The following is a 26,270-nucleotide window of genomic DNA, read 5'->3' as shown; positions in this document are numbered from 1 at the left end:
TAAGTTGGCAGCGACCCTGATAGCCCAGCCTGTGCAAGTGTCAAGTAAACGTCATAATTTAATAGAAGTATGACGTTTAAAACAATAAAATAACCCATGCATGACTTATCTTGGTTTGACTCTAGTACGGGCCAGGAGCGACTTGCAATCCGGAGGTTGCTTTTCGCTTCTTGTTGCTTCTCTGTTGCTGTACTTTTTTTTTATATACTACGTCGGTGGCAAACAAGCATACGGCCCGCCTGATGGTAAGCAGCCTCCGTAGCCTATGTACGCCTGCAACTCCAGAGGAGTTACATGCGCGTTGCCGACCCTAAACCCCCCCTCATTGAGCTCTGGCAACCTTACTCACCGGCAGGAACACAACACTATGAGTAGGGTCTAGTGTTATTTGGCTGCTGTTTTCTGTAAGGTGGAGGTACTTCTCCAGTTGGGCTCTGCTCTAGATCTGGAATGACATCCACTGGCTGTGCCCTACCACACAAAGCGAGATGACATTCACAATGCCCATACCCCATACTCTATACTTAAAAAAATTTCAGGCTTCTAGAAGTGGACTGGCTGAAACACATGTGGCGACCAGACTCGTTCTTCAAGAACGCCAAGTCCGTGACCTTCCAGACCATGACCATTCCCAACCACTACGTGTGGTTGTACAAGGATAAAACTATACTATACATGGTACGTATGTAAGATGACGACCGGTTTGGCCTAGTGGGTAGTGACCCTGCCTACGAAGCTGATGGTCCCGGGTTCAAATCCTGGTAAGGGCATGTATTTGTGTGATGAGCATGGATATTTGTTCCTGAGTCATGGGTGTTTTCTATGTATTTAAGTATTTATAAATTATATATATCGTTGTCTAAGTACCCTCAACACAAGCCTTATTGAGCTTACTGTGGGACTTTTGTGTAATTTGTGTAATAATGTCTTATAATATTTATTATTATTAGGTACGTATGTATCTATCGTAATTAACCAACTCCCAACGGCCACCTAGGGCGTGGTTCGAATACTGAGGGTATTTATAGTACATCTATGTATCACTGATATTTGTTCATCAGTTGTAATATTACATAGGCTGCTATGAAAGTTTTTAGCTCCTATTACGGCTCTACTCATGCGATTATAATATTATTTATACCATTGTAAGGGATATTTCAGCACTTTTAAAGATGACGTCAATTCATTTTTAGAAAACTCATAGATTTTTTTGTATATTTTTTTAAACATTATTAAAAACATATTAGATTTCTTAGGTACTGCTAATTGCGAATCTCAACCATTTTTTACGTATAAATCATTTTGGCTGAGTAAACATAATTATGAAATAGGCGTCAATTATCTGTATGAGTCATTTCATCAAAAGAAGTAATTTCAGATATTTAAAAAAGTATGTTATACAATACAATAATTTGCCGGGTAAATTTAAGTGCGATTTTCAAAGATTTCAATACGAAATTCATTTAATTATGTCAAAAATTGCCGTTTGTGTGTTAGTAATTTGTAACTCCATACAAACAGCTTTCAGTATATAATGTGCGCCAGGTATATTTGGTACATTTGGTCCAGGTAGGTCATTTGCTCACGTAAATTAAATGAAGTTTTAACTTTTGCGCGAAAATCATAACTAAACAAATTTTTTTAACAACAAAAACTTCTGCGAATGATTCTTTTAAACTTAGAATAAATTTAAAAGTGGAATAATTACTGCCTTGGGTGAGACTTGAACTCAAGGCTTCTAGATCAATATTCCAGCGCTCTGCCATCTTAGCCACCAAAAGCTCATCCATAGTCAGCAAATTTTCCCACCATATAGGGGACCCTTTCCCGTTAACTTCCACTTCCACGTGTTTTGTATTAAAAATATTGATATTAACTGACAGGTGAAGCTGACTCTCCGGCTGTCCTGCGCCATGAACTTCCTCATCTACCCGCACGACACACAGGAATGCAAACTGCAGATGGAGAGCCGTGAGTTTAAAACAGAATAGAATAGAACAGAAAACATTTATTCATGACAAACTATCACACATTACAACAAATTACAACATAACATAACAACGGTATAAATAACATTAGCCACGAAACGGTCCCGGTTTGACGCCAATGTCTGTCTGTGGCATCGTAGCTCTTCAACCGATGGACCGAATTCGATGCGGGTTTTTAACGTGAAAGCAAGTTTCCTAGCGGTTGTTCTTAGCGGGACCATCAGCTTCGTAGGCAGGGTCACTACCCACTAGGCCAAACCGGTCGTCAAACCGGACCTCTGGAGTTGCAGGCGTCCATAGGCTACGGTGGCTGCTTAAAATCAGGCCGGCAGTATGCTTGTTTGCCACCGTTGTGATATAAAAAAATATCTAGGAAATTGACTTAATATCTTCCATTTCCCGCTTCCGGCGTTTAATTTCGGATTTTCAGTAAAAACGAGGTTAAAAAAATCAAATAAAAGTTACTTGATATAAGTCAACTTCTTTATTCATTATGCAATGAATGGCATTATGCAATGGCTTAAGCTAATGTAATCACTATCTAGTGATTCTCAATCTATCTAGGTTGAGATTATGACACAATGTTCCGTTGACTCTAAAGGATGTGTTGAAGAGCCGTTAAGCCTCGTTGTTCATTCATTGCGGGTTGAGAAGGATATTCAAGGAGTGTGTAATTATGCTGTTCGGTCGTGGTGTGCAGTGACGTCTGAAAATATCGGTAATTCGGTACGCACAAAGTGTTAAAAATATATGTCGCAGGCAAATTGCAAGAATCCGCATTTACAAACGGCGTAAAATTACCGAAGGCAAATTGTAAATATTTCGCATTTTGTTAAATACCTTATGTCCCTTATGACATTAACATCGCCGTTTGCAATTTGCCGCAGCATTTTGGTCGAATTAGTTCTTTAATTTACCACGCGTGGCGCTGCACATCAAAACTATGAAACACAACAGTGTCCAACAAATCTGGAGTTCGTCGGACTTATTAAGGAAGCGGGGGGCGGGGCAGGCTTTTGGATCTGGGTGGCTCCGATGCGCCGATGCTGCCTAACAATTTTACCTATTTTATTTATGTCACCCTAATTTTTACCCCCTTTTGTAAAGGACAATCCATCCACATATTCGTGTCTAATGACAATCCCAAAGTAAATAAATATTAAATATAGATGCGATCTAAAAAACTATTTATATTGCGTTTTGATCAATATAAAACAAGCTTTCAAATCATGGCATTCTTTTTTATTAAAAGCTTTACATTTTACGTATATATGAATGTTCTCTATGCATTTCAACGCGAGGAAGACGATATCAATATGTGACTTGGCCGATTCGCTACCATCACATGGGCGTATTCACTAATCATGTTACTTTTCTGTTACACAATAGTTCTTGTAGTAACGAAACGGCCAAGCCACATATTTTGACGAAAGTGCAGAGTTTGTGAAGTTAGAGTTAGAAGCTTGGCTCTACATGAGATCTAATAACTTTTTTCCAGTGGGAGCTTTATGATTTTTTCATCTTGGCAACATTTTACATGAAAATGTTTTTGGTGGGATATCGTTTTCTAATACTATAATATAGTTTAGATATTTAGTTCCGTATTTTAAGCCTATACAGAAGATAATTATTAAAATCCAGCCTCTAACTATCGGCTGAAGATGATGTCATAATTAGTCCGCAGGGCTCCACAATGAATATATAACGAACCTCGAGGGCCCTCAACGCGTCCTTTGAATCCGTCGACGGATCGTCGCCAAAATAAAAGTGCTTTTCTCACACAAAAAGGAGAATATGAATTGAGTTATGCCTTTTGGGTTATAAGCATGCCCCGGGGTTTTAGGTGAAATATTTTACACTAGCCGCCAAAAATAGGTAAAAACTATAAGAACAGAAACTATTTTAACATTTCGACAACCAGTCTGGCCTAAAAGGTAGTGCCTTCCTTCCTTCATAGCCAATGATCCTGGGTTCGAATTCCGGTAAGGGAATTCATTTGTGGTGATGACAGGCCGCGTAGCCAACATGCCAATCGTTAACGCTCCGTGGCATACTAAAATACATCTCTCTCTATCACTCTTCTATATTAGCGCAACATGAGTGACAGTGACAGCAGAACTTAATGCTTTATGTCATTTCCTGTCAGTAAGAAAACCTAATGATAGATATAAAGCATTAAGTCCAGTGTAGCTGCGAGCGTAGGCACTAGTTTCAACCCAGTACAACCTTCTAATCCAAAGGGAATAGTCGGGTTTTCTCACGATGTTTTTCTTCACCGAATGATATATTGTACATAAGTTCCAAAAAACTTATTGGTACAAGCCGGGGTTTGAAATTTCCGGATTAAAAGACGCACGCTCTTGCCGTGAGGCTACCAACGCCTCCGCTTCTTGTTAACATATCCAAAGTTAAGGACAGTAAAGAGGGGCGCCGTGAGGTAATCCTCGTCATCATGTTACCTATTTATTTCGAATAGCTTAGCTACTATGCTAATATGTGTGCTAGTTTTAAGGTATTTATCCATGGGCCAATAGTTGCCTGAAAATAAAGATTTTCATTTCACTAACTCGGATGAAAGGCACCATTTCATCTCTTGGTTAACAATCTTTTCCAGAATGGTATAGTGGCAAAAAGGGATTTAGTCTCCTAAGAGTAGCGCAACCCCGCTCGTCTCGAAGCTCTATGACTAACCGACGTAACCAATTATTCCTTAAATCTAAAAATCAAAGCGTCTATTTCCGTCCCCTATCTAATATTGGCGATCTATACATTGTCTAAGTGAGGCTCGCGATAAAACCTGCTGACTTCACAGACGGGGAGAGTCGCCGAGGACCCTTGCCCCACATTCTGAAGCCCCTCAGCCGTCAATTTCTGGGCTGTATCGGCGGTTCTTGACTCGAGTGTTTTGGAGCGTTCGTGTTGAGTGCTAGTAATTTTGGAATTGGTGGTTGATGGGTTCTGTTTGGCGTATGCAAAGAATACGTGTGTTACGGTTAGGGCATGTCTACATTAAGCTTTACGCTGCGTAGAACGTGTGTGCTCTATACATAGTATCCATATTAAGATTAAAAATGTGAAAGCATCTCTATTTGTTACTTTTTCATGGTAAAACTAACGCGATTTAGATGTGTTCTGGGAAATGGAACGCGAGGCAACAGACGGTTTCCTCCGTGGTTTTTGAAGCTAGAGCAATGATTTTTACAACATAGATTGTTATTATTAATATCTGTGCCGGATTGTTTTGCTTTTTTTGATATTATTGTTTCTTAAGGCGCTAGTGGACTTAAAATTTTCGCAAAAACGCCCTAATTTCCTAGGCCGCAAAAAGAAGCATGGTATTCAAAACTGACATCAATTAGCCTTAAAATCAAAACAGTCCGACACATATAATTTCATTACCATCTCAAAATTTCGTTACATTTGATTGAGTTTTGGAGGAGCAAACAGTCGAGTACGAAACATCGTTTATTAAGATTTTTACGCAGAATTTTTCGCCTAACCTGGCGTTGTCCTTATCGCACTTGTTTTAGGAGCCGCTTCCGTTAGCGAGACAGATATATTCGCCTATAATATTTAAATGTCAGCTCATGTATCCTCTTAAGCCCTGAGGATGGACAATTGGACATAGGCTATAGGCATTGCTTTAGGAGATTACTGGAAATCCATCTCTTAGGAGGAAGAGGAACTAACAGAGACCAAAGTAAAAATGTACGGCGTCACTTTCTATAGAAGTTTGTCATTAGAGATCTCCTATTTGTCCGTTTTCTCGCCAAGAAAATTACACTCGGGTGACGAAAAAACTTGGCAAACATACATAAAGAACCTTTGGTACTCCGTCAAAAAGCGTGGCATTAAAACCGGCGGTTTACAGTTGCACTATCCCTCCAATTAGGGCGGTCGCGAGTCGAGAGGAATGCTTTCGCCCTGATTACGCCATTTGCCGAGGATTCCGACAGCTATTGCAAAATGTTTCCAAGCTGTCGCCTCAAGCCGTTCAATATTCATTCATTCATTCATTCAAGCCGACCAATAAAAACATACCTTTTAGAAATTTTAAAAAATTGGTAAAATCTTATTTAGCTTCCTAAATAATTATACATGTTGCTTTTTAAGCTATTAATTGTTTTGTTTAGGTGCATGATTCGATAATGGAAACTGAGGACTTCATTCGCCAACAAACTGGATTACAGTTTCGCGATATCATTCGTAGTCCTTACGTAAGATCACAAAGATGGGCACCGTTTTCAAATGTTCTGGGAAATTATGTCGTTTAATTAAAATAATACTTGCACACTTTATGCTTTCAAACTCGGTGCAGAATTAGCTTAGACGGACTGTAGTACCTTTGTACAAATAAACATTCAAATTTTTTTTAAATATAAAACCTAAAACATATCAAACATAAGTGACCATGACGACCGGTTTGGCCTAGTGGGTAGTGACCCTGCCTACGAAGCTGATGGTCCCGGGTTCAAATCCTGGTAAGGGCATTTATTCGTGTGATGAGCATGGATATTTGTTCCTGAGTCATGGCTGTTTTCTATGTATTTAAGTATTTATAAATATTTATATATTATATATATCGTTGTCTAAGTACCCTCAACACAAGCCTTATTGAGCTTACTGTGGGACTTAGTCAATTTGTGTAATAATGTCCTATAATATTTATATATATTTATATTTATAAGTATATTATTTTTTTCCTTTAGATTCTTACGTAATACGGGTGGGCGGTGGTGGTCGGCCTGTTCTTTTTTTTTACATAAGGACGGGAGGGGGTCAAAAAGTGGCAAAAATCGTCTTACGTAATAAACGAATGGTGCCTTACGGTCTCCTGAGGCACTTTTAAAGCACTTGTTTTACGGTATTTAAAATAGTGAAACATACATTTTTATGGCAGTTATAAGCCTTTTCCAACCATCTACTTAGCAAATGATTAAAGAGTTCGCTGTCAAAATTCATTGTATCATAATTTTCATAGTTGCTGAGTCACGTTGATCAGTCCGTAAATCGTGGTTGGTGCATCTGGGCTATAGTCGCGAAAATCGAAGTTCACAAATTGCGAGCATCTTTCTTTGTCACTCTAATTACGCCTTCATTGGAGTAAAAGAAAGATCCCCTCAATTTGCGTATTTCGGTAATCGTAGTAGACCCTCCGGCCCTAAGTAGAACGTAGTTTAATCTTCCTCTACACGATGGCCCAGCGCTGGACCATCGAGATGGCCATGCGATGTTTATGGCTCCTCTACACGATGACTCATCGCTTGACCAGCGAAAGGGCCATGCGATGGTTGAGAGCACGGACTATCGAATGGGCCATGGCCACGTGTAAGATGTATACGCACCATCGCTGGCCCACTACCTTTGATATGCGGACGAAAAACTGACTCTGTGGCCTTCCCATCGCCATCCCGCCGCGCCATAAGCCCATCATAGTGGGCCAGTATGATGGCCGATCGTGTAGAGGAGCCATAACAATTTTTCTATGCTACTATTAGCGCCTCGCTGACGGTACAGAATAACGACAAAAAAAAGTTAATCCACCTAGTTCGTTCTTCGCCTGAGGCGTCGAGTATGACAGCGACGACAACAGCCGCCATCATTTCTTTCGTGGGGGTCGTTAACGTACAAAAGATTATGGCCGCCTGGCATATTGGGATGGAATTCTGAACTAGTTGCATTTTGCAGTTATAGTGTAGTAAATCTAGCAAGTTGTTGTATGGAGACCCATGCAATAATTTCTCAGTCCATGAAATTTTGCTTGGTTATTGTATAGTATGAGCCGAAACTAACATATAAATATCCAAAAAAAAAAAAAACCTAAGTTAGGTATTTATACGTAAAAATATAAATCTGTTTATATGTTTAACCGAGTAATTCCTCTGTCCAAAATTATTTTACCAAATAAGTTATTTGTATCAGTATGTAATACTAGAAAAAAATCAAAAAATTTTGTCAAACATGAGATTTTTTTTTTAATGATAATTCCTTTTTTGACGCTCATTTTCATCGGAAAATTGCTCTGTCATTTTTTTCTTCTTATATGATCTTAGAATATAATTTGGCGTAGTGGGTAAGAATATCCAAAAAAAATACATACCCAAATGTATGTATTTTACAACTATTAAAAACTGAGAGTGGAAAATTTCTCAGCCTGTATTCTTTTAAATATATACTAAATATATACGTATACACTTAAATTCAAAATATCCAAAAGAAATATCATCCAGAACACCGAAATTTTTGAAGCGAAGATAAATCCATCCCGCGGTTACGCAATAATGTACCGTCTTCCTTTAGCAGTTAAGTGCAGATTAGTGTCCTTGTGCTACTAGTACGACCCGACCGCGTGACCCGCAGTCCACACTTAAGAAGGGAGTTGTCGTTGTCACTGATGTGTAAGTCTTTACACTACATTTAGTGATTTTTGCGTTTTCTTTGTACCGAATAAAGATAAAGATAAAGATATATTTATTTGCAAAATGTAGTGGTAAACATAGTTGGTCTGTAAGTAATTTTAAGTGCGTACATTTTACTTAATGAAGCATGCAAACTTTCCTTATTAACTAGGTACTATAACTAAGTATATAATATATACTTACGCAGTTTTATATAACATTGATTAGAATAATATCACGCTAAAGACGTTAATAACAACCGACGTCAAAAACAACTAGGTTCTAGAATTTTTGCCACGTAATAAAGATTACCTACTTATTGTATGCTTATCGTTAATAAATTGCGATATCTTAAAACTTAACCATCGAGATCTTTAAAACTACTGAACCAGTTTTTATGAAACTTGTACTATAAGCTGAAAGATACTTCATCATCATTATCGTCAGCCTGTTGCAGTCCACTGCTGGACATAGGCCTCCCCCAGATGCGCCACAAAGCACGTTTTCCCGTTTTCTGCATCCAGTCCCTGCCAGCTACCTTCTTTAGACGCCCACATAGACTGACTGAGTTTAAAGGTCCCTTTTTTCAGTTTTTCTTAAATAACTCGCAAACGGTGGCCCATAGTAAAAAATGTTCTTTAACGTAAATAATATATATAAAATTGCCGAATCGAAAGATTCAGTGCACTTTTTCGCTAGGATCAACATTTAAGAAATATTAAAGCGGGAAAGTTAATTAAAATCAATTTTATGGTCCATTTTACTATATTTTCGTGAATAACCCGTAAATAGCAAAAACCTTATTAAACGTAAATAATTTACACATTTTTTTTACAAAAAAGATTCAGTAAACTTTTTGAGAGTATCAATATTTAAAAAGATATTAAAGGGGGAAAGTCAATTAAAATCAATTCTAAGGTTCCTTTTCTTTCGTTTTTCGTAAATAATTTGTAAAGTATGATCCATAGCAAAAAATCTCTCATACATAAATATTAACCATAATTTTTACTACAAGAAAGATATATGAAACTTTTCGCTAGGATCAACATTTAAAAAGATACTAAAGCGGGAATATTAATACTAATCAATTTTAAAGTCACTTCTTAATTTTTCGTAAATAACTCTTAAACGGCAGCTCATAACAAAACAGGTTCTTATACATAAATAATTAACATAATATTTCCTACAAAAAACATACAGACCACTTTTCTCCAGGATCAATATTTAAAACAATATTAAAGGGGGAAAATAAATCACAAACAATTTACAAGTCCCTAATTTTTTTGTTTTTCGTAAATAACTCGTAAACAGTGGCCCAATGCAAAAAGTTCTTTATACATTAATAATAGAAATGTAATTTTACACAACAAAAGTTCCGTAATTTTTTTCGCTAGGATCAATATTTAATGAGATATTAAAATTCATTATAATCAGTTTCCAGGTCCTTTTTAGGGTTCCGTACCCAAAGGCTAAAACGGGACCCTATTAATAATACTCCGCTGTCCGTCCGTCCGTCTGTCACCAGGCTGTATCTCATGAACCGTGATATACAGTTGAAATTTTCAAAGATGATGTATTTCTATTGCCGCTATAACAACAAATACTAAAAAGTACGGAACCCTCGGTGGGCGAGTCTGACTCGCACTTGTTGGGTTTTTTTTAGTCAGAGGGGCAAAGTTACTTACAATGAATCCTCAGATCTCTTTTTTAGTTTTTCGTAAATAATTTGTAAAGTATTATGACCTATAGCAAAATATATATATAAACAATTATAATAAAATTTTCTACAAAAGACATGCGGAACATTTTTCCCTAAGATCAATATTTATTAAGGTTTTAAAGCGAGAAACACAAATAATGTGCAGAATTGATTAAAATTAACTTTCGCGGTTTAATATCTCAATAATATTGATCCTAAAGAAAAAGAATAGAAATCTTTTTTCTAGAAAATTTTATGTTAAGTATTTATGTTTGAACGTGTTTTGCTACGGGCTACCGTTTACGAGTTACTTACGAAAACTAAAAAGGGTTTTTAAAATTGATTATTATTAACATTCCCGCTTTAGTATCTTTTTAAATATTCATCCTAGCTAAAAGTGTGCTACATATTTCTTACAGAAAATTTTATGTTACTTATTTATGTATGAGACATTTTTTTGCTATGGGTAATACTTTAGAAATTATTTACGAAAACTAAAGAAAAGGAACCTTAGAATTGGTTTTATTAACTATCCCTCTTTAATATATTTTTAAATATTGATCCTTTCACAAAGGGTATTGAATCTTTTTTGTAGAAAGTTTTATGTAGATCATTTACATTTTACAGCGTTTTTTGCTAATTGCCACCGTTTACGAAAATATAGAAAAATGGACCATAAAATTTATTTTATTTAACTTTCCCGCCTAATCTTTAAATAACAAAGTGGACTGAATTTTTCTTGTTCGAAATTTTATTTAGATGATTTGCGTGAAAGAACATTTTTTGATATGGGCCACCGTTTAAGAGTTATTTAAGATAAACTAAAAAAGGGCTATTTAGAGCTAGCAGCCGCGTCGATGCAATTGTCTCACGTGCGCTCCGAGCGATATCATTGTCGCTGGTTACGTTTAGAATTATAGTTTGGCATGCTATGACAGAAATATTTATATTTATATGTATTTCTGTTGCCGCTATAACAACAAATACTAAAAAGTACGGAACCCTCAGTGGGCGAGTCCGACTCGCACTTGTCCGGTTTTTTAGTCAAAGAGGAGCAAAGTTACTTACAATGAATCCTCAGGTCTCTTTTTTTAGTTTTTCGTAAATAATTTGTAAAGTATGACCTATAGCAAAAAATATAAATGTGTATATAAACAATTATAATATTTTTTTTACAAAAGACATGCGGAACACTTTTCCCTAAGATCAATATTTATTAAGCTTTTAAAGCGAGAAACACAAATAATGTGCAGAATTGATTAAAATTAACTTTCGCCGTTTAATATCTCAATAATATTGACCTAAAGAAAAAGTGTAATAAATCTTTTTTCCAGAAAATTGTATGTTAAGTATTTATGTTTAACATTCTTATTGCACTGGAGCACCGTTTAATAGTTATTTACGAACAACTAAAAAAAGTACCTATGAATTGATTTACCCCCTCTAATATCTTCTTAAATATTGATCCTAGAGAAAAGTGATCGAACTATTTTTTGTAGGAAATATTATGTGCATTCTTTATGTATAAGAACGTGTTTTTCTACGGGCTACCGTTTACGAGTTACTTATGAAAACTAAAAAGGGTTTTTAAAATTGATTATTATTAACATTCCCGCTTTAGTATCTTTTTAAATATTCATCCTAGCGAAAAGTGTGCTAGATATTTCTTATAGAAAATTTTATGTATAAGACATTTTTTTTTTTGCTATGGGTCATACTTTACAAATTATTTACGAAAATAAAGAAAATGAACCTTAGAATTGGTTTTATTAACTTTCCCTATTTAATATCTTTTTAAATATTGATCCTTTCACAAAGGGTACTGAATCTTTTTTGTAGAAGTTTTGTGTAGATTATTTACATTTTACAGCGTTTTTTGCTAATTGCCACCGTTTACGAAAATATAGAAAAATGTACCAGAAAATTGATTTTAATTAATTTTCCCGCTTTAATATCTTTCTAAATATTGATCCTAGTAAAAAGTGTACTGAATTTTTCTTGTAGGAAATGTTACATAGATGATTTGCGTGATAGATCATTTTTTGATATGGGCCACCGTTCACGAGTTATTTAAGATAAACTAAAAAAGGGACATTTAAACCCTCCCTCCCCCGTACACAATAGCGCCACCCCCCTCTATCAGTACTTTCAGTATGTTATGTAAGGTACCTTTATCTACAACTATGCCAAAATTCGCTTATACACGAATTATTTCCCCGTTTTTTCCTTCGTTTGATGGCCTAATACGTACGACTCGAATTGAATAAATTGAATTTAAGAATATAAATATTTAAATTAGACACATCGCATAACCTACCTACTTCATTTGTAGGTACGGTAGAGACTATACTTACGGTAGGTACAACACAGACAGGCAGGCATTAGGCAGGTCAAAAAAGAAACAAGTAGAAATATTTTTAACAACAGTAACCTATGCACCTAGGCGATACGCGAATGAATAGAGAAGTAGCAAGCTGCCACCGCCAGGCAGGCGCGGCGCGCGCGCTTGCGGCGGCCGGTACCGCTCCCGCACCCCGCTTGTACACCCCGCTCCCTACACACTGCTCCCGATATGTTAAGTTTTTAATACGCTCGTTATTTTTTTGGATGTTTTTATAGTTGGATGGAAATAAAACTGTGATCTTAATTCAATAAATAAAATGGATAGAGAAATTTTTCACAGCGAGTAAAAAGGCAATTTCTGAAAATAGTATAGTTACATGGATTTTTTTTTAGATTTTCATTTTGTAGCTATAAAACGGCAATAAAATGGCATTTCAGTGAAAAAATTAGACGGAGTAATTTTCCGGTCCAAGACACGTCCAAAAATTATATTTTATTAATATTGGTATTTCTACTGGGATATTTTTTTGGATATTTCATATATTGTTATAATACGTTACATGAATATGTCTGGTGAAGAAAGTTTGAACGGAGCATTTTTCCGTAAAAAGATATTAACGATTTAATACTTTAGGTATTTACTTAAATCCTATTATTATTATTCTTTGGAAATTAAGACAATACTTTTTATTTATTGATACTTTATCATACTGTAAAGTTTTTTCTGGCAGAGGAATTACTGCGGGGTCCACTACCTTTATTTCCTACACTATTAGGGAAAACAAAGTCGATTTTTCAACGTCAGAGCGACAGAAAAAGTTAGGGATTATTGTCGCGCTGATTATTTTTGAATATTTTGTAAGTATCAATAACAAGGACAGTTCAGTTAGTATTTTCAATATACCCGTTTTTTACCCCAAAAGTAGTAACCTCCAAAATTAAAACTGCATAAATATGCAATGAATTATAGAGTCGTTTACATATTATTGTACCGCAATATTTAATATCGTAGGAACCTTAGCTTTTCGGAAGAAAAAGTTAATAACCACTACTTTTGAGGATAGAAAAATTCTAATCTAGTAGTCTTGACTTGTGTCTATTTCCATATCAACTCTTTACAATCCTGCACCAAACTGTTTCTGTTTAGCCCAATGGTTGACTGGTAGAGAATGCCTCAAGACGTTAAGTCCGCCATTGGTACTTTTTATAAAGTTTAAATAAATAAATAAGCTTGAAACAACGAAATATATTGTAAGTGAATTAGAACTGCAATGTAAATTAAATACCGTAAAGAAATATTTGCTCTGATTAAAGCAACAGGCTCTAGATTATTCCTGAGAAATAACAATTAATTAATTTCCATAATACAGTCGACACAAAAGTAATACATTAGACTATGACTGTGTCAAAAGTATTCTCTGATAGCTTAACAAAATATGTCTCTATATATAAAACAGTCCAACTGTTGCAGATACTCGTACTTTTTAAAGGGAACGTGTATGAGGAATGTCATGAAAGTGAAGGAAACGAAAGACGTATCTCAGGATCGTAGCAAGTGGAAATCCGTGGTCTCTGCCTACCTCTCCAGGAAATAGGCATGATTATATGTATATATGTATTATAACTTAATACATTCTGTGCCAACCCGAGCTTCGCGCTGCGAGCGTAGCCGATGAAGATACGAGAAAACCGTATACAGGGAAAAGTGCCTACGAAGTATGAACAAAGAACCCGCCTAGCGGGTCGCTGGCACTCAGTGTGTTAAATGTTACATTTCTAAATAAATTAATGTGCTACACTTCCAAAAAATGGTTAGAAACATTTACTCCATCATAGAGAAATAACTGAGCTCATAAAAAGAACTGCGATTGGGTCCAAAAAGTAAGTAATAATATGTATCATTTCCAGTGTCGCACACGACGGACGACCTCATATTCCAATGGGACCCCGATGTCCCTCTGGTGGTGGACGAAAACATCGAGCTGCCTCAACTGGAGATAGTCCACAACCGCACTGCGGATTGCACTCAAGTCTACTCTACCGGTGAGTTCCCAATGTTTAGCTTGGTCTAGCCAGTAAATTAATAATAAAAGCGATTTCACACTGTCCGATTAGAAATCGGTACCTCTAGTGTAAATTTATTCGCCAGCGAAACGTGACGTACGCGTTTGCGCCCCAGCCAACACATAAGCCAGATAGAAGCGAAAATATACCACAATAGCAGTGTCAAGCTTTATTACTTTTGTATCACAGCTGACGTTATGGCTTTATTTTGAATAAGAGAGTTCTTAAATTAAAATAATGTTGTAAGCTTACTAAATTCTGTATAAAGTTCGCGGTATTTTTTCAAGCTGAATAGTAATCAAGAGTAGAATCTGCTAAACAAGCGATATTCAAATAAAAGTAATTGAAAAAGCTATTATCTGCACAGTAGCTGAAATTTTTGCATTTTCCTGTATAACATATTTAAGCAAAGCAGTTAAACAGCAAAACGCTGAATATTACTTATACAAAATATTTTCTTTAAGCTGCATAGTGTACGAAATGGTACTAATTTATTCAGATGCTGAATATTTTAGATTTTTTCTTCTTTACACAGCTGACTTCTGCATAATTGAAAATAAACTCCTTGTTTTACCTAACTTATAGCGCTATAAGCGTACAATTGTCTTTATGTTAAGCTTAAAACAATATCAGTTGCAAATGTGGGTATCTTAAGCAGCAAATAACTGGTTAGTTGAAGATATCGTATGTTTATATCCAGATATTTCACCATTTTGTGTCACAGTGATAATTAAATGCTGCATCAACAATATGCCTCCTCAGAAAAATAATAACAAAAGCGTAAATATTTCATGGAAAAAAAGAAAGAGAACGGGAGGAATAAGAAGAAAGTGTTCACGAGAGTATGTAAAGATAAAAAATAGTATCTAAAAATAGTATTACTAGTAATACAAAAGGATTATATGTATATAAATTATTGTACTTTAAACCAAATAATTTCTGGATATGTAGTCGCATGTGAACTATTATGGTGAAATAAGCTACATAATCACTGAAATAGACACTTTTATTCAAATTGGCCGTCCGCCATTAACTAACGTTCGACATAACCTCTTTTTATAAAAATCCTCAACATTTATCTTATGAAACACTTTGTTTAGTGTGTAGGAAACATAAGCAGTCATACAAAATTTGATTCTCATTATTTGCTGGGACTGAAATTTGATAAAAAGTAAAGATAATTTAATTTAAATATTATTTTACATTTGTTTACCTTTTAAATTGTAGCTTTATCTTAAGGCGCTCAAAAATTTTTATATTAATCATATTGATAATTCACAGTAAAGTGCCATGCGTTTATATAATTCACCTTAAACTTACTTAAAATATATGAAACAATTTACTTACCAAATTTTTGAAGACGTGATCAGCGACCATTAGAATTTTGTGAACTAAGTAACACAAAATAATCTCGTCACAATGAAAAATACATTTATACTTTTTTAACTTGCATAATTTCTTTATAAAACTACTCCTGAGATCGGAATCTTGAATATCATTTGAATATCTGAACTCACAAATTAACAACTGCATAAAAGATGTATAATTTCTGGACTAAAGAAAAATCAGAATTTGTGCAGAAGATATTCAGTGTGTTGTACATTTATTCAGCTGCTATGTGGCTATTAATCAAATGTTATCCAAATTGAAGCAAGATATTTTGTGCCCAAATTGCCTGAATATCATCTGTATAAGCGCTTACACAGAAGTTATACAAATACTTTATCCAGCTTAAAGTCAAAAGAATTGCTTTTACGCAAAATTTATTCAGCTAATCTGTGTTGGCTGGGCGTTAACTCTCATTTTGTATGGGATTTTGAGTTTCTAAAATGAGACTTAACACAAACGTTTCGCTATCGAATAAATTTACACTAGGGGTACGGACGTAGGATCCTACATTCGCGTAGTCAGGTCGTGCCGTCTTTAGTGCACACTAGACAAAAATTATGCCTAGATACGCGCACAAACAAACATTATCGGTCCGATAGCCTGACGCGGGGCTCCGACGTGGCTGGATTTTCAGATGTCGAAAGGCGCCAATGAGAAAAACAGTTGCCATCTATCGTTTTTAGTAATAACGAAATATTAAATGAATAAATAAATACAGAAACACATATATGTCTTACATTTTACTCTCATCCGACATCCGATATCGGATCCGCCAATGTGAAAACGGTCTTAGGCACAAGTCTCGTTGGGGTGGTGAGCCTCTTTCAATGACAATCTTCTAATTGGACACGGACGTCTCGCTGGTAGACGGAAACCTTAATTTTATGCAGCTCTAGCAGCCGTGGACTAAATTGTACAGTAGATGGTACTCAGATCTTAGTAGATCTGCCCGCGTAGCCAATGTGCTAATCGTTAACGCTCCGTAGCGAACGAAACACACCTGTCACTGTTGCACTAATATGGAAGAGTAATGGAGAGAGAAACTTTCCCTCTTCGAATCCACTGTGAAATCTGTGTTGCTTTTTGGCTGCGAAACGTGGAGAGTGACTAAAGGCCTAACTAATAAACTTCAGGTCTTCGTCAACAAGTCCCTCAGGTCGATCCTTCGCGTTTTCTGGCCAAAAACCATTCGAAATGAAGACCTATGGAGTATATGCCGGCAAACACCCATTGACGAAGAAATTGTGACACGGAAATGGAGATGGATAGGACATACAATTCGAAGAGGGGAAACGAATAATGCTACCATGGCTTTCGCGTGGAAACCGCCGGACGGAAGCCGTGGCTCCGGGCGTCCTGTACACTCTTGGCAACGGTCCGTCCAAAGAGAGTTACGAGCGGTCGGGTTGAGCTGGAGCGAGGCCAGAGGACGAGCTGAAGATAGGAAGGCGTGGCGCGAGCTTGTGAAGGCCCTTTGCACCTCTGGGGTGCTTTAGGACAACAACAATGGAGAGAGATGACTTCGATACGCTACTGAGCGTTAACGATTAGCACGTTCTCTATGTGGCCTGAGTTCTCTAGTGGTAAGTCTCTTTCCGTGCCAGTCTTTCAAGGGGACACGACTGTCTAGCTGGTGGATAAGAACCTTGATTTGTCGCAGCTGTAGCAGCTGCAGACTAAATTGTACTCAGATCTACTTAACTGAACTAGTTTTTGAAATAGCAGAAACGTCTGCAAACGATGCTATTACGCTTAGAAAATAATTAAATATTCTATTTATTGACAATAACAATATACATAATGGATATATACAGATGATTACTATAACTAGCTTATATCTAAAATAGGCCCTTGAGGCATTGTACCAAGGATGCTGGCGGCATTTCCTCGTTGTATCGCAATACTGATACGTTGTGCGAGGAATAAATAAATTTAAAAGTGGAAAAAATACTGCTTTGGGTGAATTACTTAAATTTACGGCCTCTGGATCGATACTCCAGCGCTCTGTCAACTGAGCCACCAAGACTTCATCCATAGACAACATTCCCACTACATCACTAGCGACATCTACCGTAAGAAAGTTACTTTACTGGTGAGCGTCTTTCAGTGCCAGTCTTCCGATAATATGGGACAAGGATGTCCCGCTGGTGGATAAGAACGTACAGTTGCCGAAGCTAGAGCTAGTACACAATCGTTCAGTGGATTGCACTTAAGTTTAATCTGTATCGCGGTGTAATTCATTGGCATACCTACCCTTAGTTAATCCTACGAATCGTGAGATTAGGTATATTTGGACTGGCTTTGTTTTAATTAAGCTAAGCCCATCCATTGAGGGCAATCCTCACAAACAATTGTATCAAATTGGTTTATGGCAGTTTTGGCCGTTGTAAATTTGATACCATCATTTAGATGCGATGCTTACCTACTCACGATTATTTATTATTATTATTATTTAATATATTTTATATATAACGAATGTGAACATCACAATGTGAAATCTAGCTACGAAGCTTGGCATATTGGGTCATTACTTATGAAATTGGCGTTTTTGTTCATAAGTATTAGTCATGTCGTAGTTTATTTATTTTAATAGTAACTTCGAAGTATTTTTTAATTTCATTAGTGCGCTACATAACAACGATTTTACATACAATTATTTTCTACGTTTAGGGTAAAGGCACCTATTACCGTGGTAGTTAAGGAACTTTTCAAAAGAGATCCAAAAATTAAGGGTATCAATGCTGTCTAACAGCCAGGAATATTTTTTTTTCATCAGAGCATTTAATGAACTTTCCGTTTCACACGTTTTTGGATTCATTTTGGGTTATTATATGTATTAAAATATTTTTTGAAGCCAAAATGACCAAATCTTCTATTACCGTGGCAAGGGACAGGCTGTGATTCTATTATCGCGAATTGAGCTTTCATTACCGAGGGTACAATTGGCATGATTTTTCTGCACTCGTTAATAGAAATCAAACTCAAAATTCGAAACCTAATACCGAGGGTTAAAACAATAATAACGACGTGGGTTCTGTATATTATTTTTGTGTCATTAACTTTAATAATGACACAAAAATAAAAAATAAAACTATATGAGTATGTTCAATAATAAGAGATATATTCGAAGAGATTATAATTACACTTTGGCACAATCAAATACTATTAAATAGTTAACTTACCAAGTACCCACGAGTACCTGTATAACAAGTTATAAGTTGAATGTTTTACAAGTAAAACAACAAAAAAGCGGCCAAGTGCGAGTCGGACTCGCCCAAGAAGGGTTCCTTTATGACGTATTAAAAAAAACTACTCACTAGATCTCGTTCAAACCAATTTTCGTTAGAAGTTTGCATCGTAATGTATATCATATATTTTTTTTAGATTTTTCATTCTGTTATTTTAGAAGTTACAGGGGGGGGGGGGGGGACACACTTTTTTTCACTTTGGGAGGTTCTCTCGCGCAAACTATTCAGTTTAGAAAAAAATGATATTAGAAACCTTAATATCATTTTTGAAGACCTATCCATAGATCCCCACATGTATGGGTATGTTGAAAAAAAATTTTTTTTTTAATTTCATGACGTATTAAAAAAAAACTACTTACTAGATCTCGTTCAAACCAATTTTCGGTGGAAGTTTACATGGCAATGTATATCATATATTTTTTTTAGATTTTTCATTCTGTTATTTTAGAAGTTACAGGGGGGGGGGACACACTTTTTTTCACTTTGGGAGGTTCTCTCGCGCAAACTATTCAGTTTAGAAAAAAATGATATTAGAAACCTCAATATCATTTTTGAAGACCTATCCATAGATACCCCACGCGTATGGGTTTGATGAAAAAAGATTTTTTGAGTTCAGTTCTAAGTATGGGGAACCCCCAAAATTTATTGTTTTTTTTCTATTTTTGTGTGAAAATCTTAATGCGGTTCATAGAATACATCCACTTACTAAGTTTGAACAGTACAGCTCTTATAGTTTCGGAAAAAAGTGGCTGTGACAGAATCGGACAGACAGACGGACATGACGAATCTATAAGGGTTCCGTTTTTTGCCATTTGGCTACGGAACCCTAAAAATTACTATTAGTAAAGTTTTACTAAGAACGTATATGACAAATAGGCCTGCCTGTTATTAAATAAAGTAATTTTTAAATGCTATAAAGATTGATAAGAATTTGTCTTACTGACATAATTAGCTGCACAAAAAAACAAGTAAGTAACATTTACTCATAAGGCACAGCGTAAATTATAGTCGAAATTTTATAAGCTGGACGTTTACCACCTGAGTGAAAGTTTACCACAGTGAAATAGTAAACGTCCACCTTATAAAATTTCGACTATATATTATATAAAAACATGAAAATTTTTAATTCTAATATTTTTGATAAGGTAATTAAGTTAAATAAAGTCTCTCACATATTATGTGTTATAATTTACCCGTTTATAATTAACAAATCACAGTACTTTTCTTATTGCTGATTCTTATAGCTAAAAAAATCATGTCTGAGATTTTGGACTACTGTATAAATAAAATTATATAAAAAAAAAACTAATCGGAAATGTCCGGCAGTTGGGTACCCTTCCTTGTCAGAGTAATAACTGAATCAGAAAACAGAAGAATTTAAATCTGATAATGATAACTGAAGTCTAAATTTTATCAACGAAATCTGTACTTGCGGTACCCTAAATGCGATATTTCAATACAATACCAAATAGTCACTCGGTAATAGATAACTCTTTAAGAGCCTATTACCGACCCATTCGATATTTCTCTGGGTCGGTAATAGATTTCTATACATTCTATTACCGAGGGTAATCTGATCATACCATCGGTAATAGGCTTAATTTGGAGTTTAATTAAACCTAATTCCGACCCATAAAAATAATAAAACACAGATGGTTTTTCAAATCAAATCAAACACGTATATTACAAGCTTCTTGTAAAGACAAAATCACATAACTGGCAAGTAAATTTTAGGTTTTAACTCAAAATAAAAAAAAGTTGACAGATTAAGGGTTCCCATACAAACAAGGAAATTGGTGCTGAAGTTTTTGTTAAAAATTAAGGGTTAGTTAAATACTTTCCATACCACGGAAATAGCTCTTTAATAGCGTGAATAGATCAAGATTGGAATAAATAAAAGAAATTATAAAATTGATAATTTGTACCAAAACTAAAGAGTAAATAACAAAACTACCACTTTTTCTATTACCGTGGCATACCACGGAATTACTTACCACAGAAGTAATTGGCGCCTATCACCGCTGTATTTTATTTTCAATTTTAAACGTATTTCCGGGTCAAAAACTAAGTTAAAAGTAATTCAAAATCGTGTAGAAAACAATACACAACCTCTTAAAAGGCATTGCACTAGTTTATTTGCCATAACTATTACGTAAAACACTAAGTAAGATTGGAGTGCACTTACCTGTGGTGTCACGCGTCTGTATGGAACAACCGGTTCTTGCGCCGCCGTCGCACAAACTGACGAATCGCGAGTTTTTTGTTACACTCACACAAATGCACACTAATGGGCACGATAGACCAATGAATGAGCTTGTTTTGTGTATGCTTTATTTCTTAGGGGATAGATCTGTTTGCTTGCAAAATGCGTATTTGTAAACACCGCGGTGTTAGACGTCGATTTTGATACCCGCGTTAATAGCCGCCGTTACCCTACCTATTGTTTTATGTATTCAGAATACCGCCCTGAAAACAGCTCTTCATGTGCTGCCGGCTCGAGTATTTAAATGACTTATATTTTTCTGACGGGGCAGATTTAAAAAAAAATATGAGATAGAAAATGTGCCTTAAAAATGTCTCAGATTACTGGCAAAAATATGTTTGGTTTGAAAATGCCATCACAAAATAATCCGCAAAATTCATTGTATGAAAAATCGAATTTCGTTAAAGTTGTCCATACAAAACGCCAATTTCATAGGTAATGAATGACTTAATATTAGGTATATTCAATATTGTATAAATTTGTGCTTACTTTCCTCGTATCATCACGACTGAGGGTCAACCCAGGGTCAACACATGCGATTGTTGACATCTGCATCAACAGGAAGGGGGACGGCCGCTTTTCCATACAAACGTAGTTCCCATTTTCCTCTCTGGATAGGATATTGACATTATGGAAAATATTTTTACATCATAGCTACGCCCTACGTTTGACTTTTTCGATTTTTTGATTATTGTAAAAGATAGGAGCGAAACAGTTTTCATACAAATTTATGAATGCTCCTAACTCTTATTATAATTAAAAACCGGCCAAGAGCATGTCGGGCCACGCTCAGTGTAGGGTTCCGTAGTTACTCTTCCGTCACAATAAGCTAAACTGGAGATTAAAGTATAGTAAATTGTTAACCAAGGGATGAAACGGTACCTTTCACGCGAGTTAAACAAATAGGCAAATTTGCATAATCAGTACCTAATTAAAGTAAGTCTTTTTACTATGAAGGGGAAACTTTTTGCGATAACTCAAAAACAGCTAAACTGATCATGTCCGCTATAGTTTTCATTTCATGTCTTTCTTAAGCTCTACTTCCACGATTTTTTTCATATTTTTGGACCTATGGATCAAAAGTTGGAGGGGGGGGGTCACATTTTTTTTTCTTTCGGAGTGATTATCTCCGAATATATTCACTTTATCAAAAAATGTTTGTTGAAGACCCCTATTAGTTTTAAAAGACCTTTCCAACGATACCCCACACTGGTAGGGTTGCAGCAAAAAAAAAAAATTTAGTTTTTATTGTACGACTTTGTCGGCTTTATTGATTTATATATCCATGCCGAATTTCAGCTTTCTAGCACTAAGGACCACGGAGCAAAGCCTCGGACAGACAGACAGACAGACAGACAGACGGACATGGCGAAACTATAAGGGTTCCTAGTTGACTACGGAACCCTAAAAACGTAAGGGCACAGCTGTGGTAAATATACAACAAATTGTGTCAATTTCGCGCGGTATCTATATTTTATCCAATTGAATATCAGTCAGCGACGGTATTATGGTTCCATTTTTATCACTTGTCACTGTGCCCGTCACTTTCGCGCTTACATACTTGTTAGAACGTGACAGATATGGTGATAAATGATAAAGAGCCGACCATCTTAGCGCTACAAATAAAACCACTAGGTACTTCCATAACACTAAGGATGTTAAAATTTGGTTACTTATATGTTAATGATGAAGTGACATTAAGCCCAATTTCCATGCACCTAAAATTATCAGTCATTTTACTGCGGAAATAGTGTACACCTCATTTTGTCATTATATTAGATTGCCGTGTTCCTCATTGCCTTCTATTTAATTCTGTCGCAAAAACCACTGAAATATATAGAAACTATGCTCGTATATTAGTATATTACTTTCCAACGTTTAAATTGAAAGTAAGGTTCAATAGAAATTGAAAATAATGTAAACGAATACGTTTTACGACCTGTCTGGCCTAGTGAGTAGTGACCCTGCCTACGAGTATGAAGCCGATGACCTCGGGTTCAAATCCTGGTAAGGTCATTTATATATGTGATGAGCGCGGATATGTGTTCCTGGCCGCGTAGCCAACATGCAAATCGCATACCTACGCTCCGTAGCGATCGAAACGCAACTGTCACTGTTGCACTAATATGGAAGAGTGAAAGAGACACAAAGCGTTTCGTTGTCGTAGCGATAGCGATCGTCACCTTGGCTAGGCCGGCTGAGTCGTGGGTGTTTTCTATGTATTTAAGTATTTATATGTTATATGTATACCGGGTGTTTCCTGTAACAGGAGCAATAAATTAAACTGTAGGCTCCTCTAACTCACCAACATTTGTGCAACAACTTTGAAAAATAACGTATGTTTTGATTTTTATTACACATTTTGTTATGTTTAAAGCGTGACAAGCAACGTCATACACACTGATGACAGCGTACATTGAAAATAATATTAATTTTATATGAAAAAGTTAAAAACTAAAGATTTCATATTTTTTAAAAGTTGTTATTCAAAAGTTATATCGTTTTAGGAGTACAATATATGGTTTAATTATTTGCTCGTGTTAAGTGGCTGATAGACGGGCGAGTAAGTTCGCGAACTTATGGCTCGACGACTTTTTTCGCTTGTAAAGTACGCGTACTTAGGCTCACACACGAGCGAAAAAGGTCGTCGAGCTGTAAGTTCGCGAACTTACTCGCACGTCTATCCGGGACTTTACAGGAAACACCAAGCCTTATTAAGCTTACTGTGGGTCTTAGTCGATTTGTATAATAATGTCCTATAGGAATATTTGTTTATTTAAATATGACAGATTTTGTTAGCATTTGACACGATGGTTATTTTTGAAATATTGATAATTAACTAATATTTTAGCAAGTAATTGATATAAATAAAAGATTTAAGTAGTAGACTTAGGTAATGTTGGTAAAATAATGGTTGTCCACAAAAAGTGCGAACTTGGAAACCTTAAGGTATGTTAAGGGCACCAGTCATGGGACATTTAAGAAAAAAATTGGAGTATTTTGATATTTTCTCGGCACCTGTAAAATTTCTACCACTTTATGCGTTAAAAGATGAAGGTCTATTCGCCCTTTATGTTTTTAATGTATTTAATGAAATCTACTGCAATAGGGTTGTTTTCATCTACATAGGGCAGAATTGTATCCCAATAAATTCTTTTGGATTATAAGAACATGTTAAACTACTTTTAGGGGACCTGTAATGACCATATTTCTGTAAATATTGAATTTAAAATAGGGTAAAGGCACCAGTAGTCAGCCTTATAACGCATTTTTAAAGTTTGTACTCTCGACGTTTCTACAGGATTAGTCGGATAAATAAACGCATAACATGGTTAGATCAATTGTTTATTATAGTTTTAAAACAAAGTATGTCAAAAAATAACAATCCTCTTTATAATATCTATAATTAAGATTAAACAAAAAATGGCACTTTTCTCCAGTAGTCAGCCTCTAAAATCCAGTAAGCAGCCTTTGTGTACCCAGTACTCAGCCTTTATAAACTATTAATAACAATGAAATAAAAAACACTATTATTTGTATTAAAGTTAACGATATTATAATATTTATCATTCCTAGGTAGGAAGCTAGAGTATAGGTAGGTACCTATACTTTTATAAGTACAATTATCATGCCACGAAATTTGTAGGCCATAGGTGCTTAAAATTATTCTTGCAAACTAATAAACACTGTATTTATCTTCTTATTTTTTATTAATGAATCTGTTTATTTAATAGAATTCATTATTTTTAAAATCGGTTTAAATGCTGGTGAAACCCGTGCAGGGGCCCGTTAGATATTGGAATATTTCTCAACAAAAGTATGTATACACACACCTTTGAACCTTATTTAAATGAGTTAAAGTTCATAATATTTGGCAGCGACGTACCAAGGAAGATAATGGCTGAGTACTGGATCCGTGAAACCCAGTGGTCAGCCGCATTAAAACGTTATTTCAAATGCGGCTGACTACTGGGTTTTACTTTAAATTGACTGAGACATGCCTAACTAAATTTGAAAATGTAAATGTAACGGTCCTAACGGTCGTATTGGATCGAAAATAAAAAAAATAACTAATAACCCAAAGGTCAGCCGCGGGAGGCTGGGCACTGGATTTTTTGTAAAAAAGTGGTATCCAGTGGTCAACCTCCTCAATTTATAAGTTAAATATTGATATTTTTATTTAAATATAACGCAATTTAATAGATAAACTAACCAATAAACCCATCATTAACAAAAAACAGTAACTTTTTATATTAAAACATATTTTTTCTCACGCGTTAAAAGAACACCACGTGCAGTAAAAAATATGGCGGACATGACATTCTAGCTCTCGTCAACAAACATCACCTTTATGAACGAGTATATTTCCTCTCCCCGATACCTCACCGCACCTGCCGCGTTACGTATTAACGAATAAGGAATCAGAGCTCCTATTTGACTACTCGCGATTTGTTTAATCGAATATACCAGATATTTATGACCAATAAACGACTTAAAAGGCTGACTACTGGTCCCTGGCTGGCCACTGGTGCTGTTACCCTACCTTTTGGCACACGTCACGTGACCAAACTCGTAACGTCACTGAAGATTCTGATGACGTCACAACTCTCGGATTGACACTGTTGACAGTTAGGCGATAAACAACAAATGACAAATGTCAGTTGACAATTCGCATCTTCTACGTGCGTATGTAGTTATGTGTCAAACCGTAAACTGTGACGTCACACAATTTTCAAACAGCGTTTTGGGCGCGAAAGCATCTGTCAAAATATATTTTGATAATTTAACATATGAGTATTTAAAGCCGTTTTTGGTATAAAAGTTGAATTTTAGGGCAACTTTTAGTTAATATAGAACGTAATACGAGCGTTTCAAATA

The 26,270-nt window shown here is 35.7% G+C and overlaps 1 protein-coding gene across 1 annotated transcript in view; it reads left to right on the top strand.

The window, feature by feature from the left end:
• Positions 1–26,270, top strand: part of LOC133530634 (glycine receptor subunit alpha-2-like) — a 43,078-nt gene that overhangs the window by 11,397 nt on the left and 5,411 nt on the right. Inside the window, exons 4-6 of the mRNA XM_061868642.1 lie at positions 540–678; positions 1,884–1,971; positions 14,337–14,471. Of these exons, the coding sequence (XP_061724626.1) occupies positions 540–678; positions 1,884–1,971; positions 14,337–14,471 (362 nt within the window). The remainder of the gene's footprint in view (positions 1–539; positions 679–1,883; positions 1,972–14,336; positions 14,472–26,270) is intronic.

Source organism: Cydia pomonella, chromosome 23, assembly GCF_033807575.1.
Source record: "Cydia pomonella isolate Wapato2018A chromosome 23, ilCydPomo1, whole genome shotgun sequence".
Taxonomy (NCBI): Eukaryota; Metazoa; Arthropoda; class Insecta; order Lepidoptera; family Tortricidae; genus Cydia; species Cydia pomonella.
The sequence above is the reverse complement of the archived record's forward strand: the minus strand, read 5'-3'. Positions and strand labels throughout refer to the sequence as shown.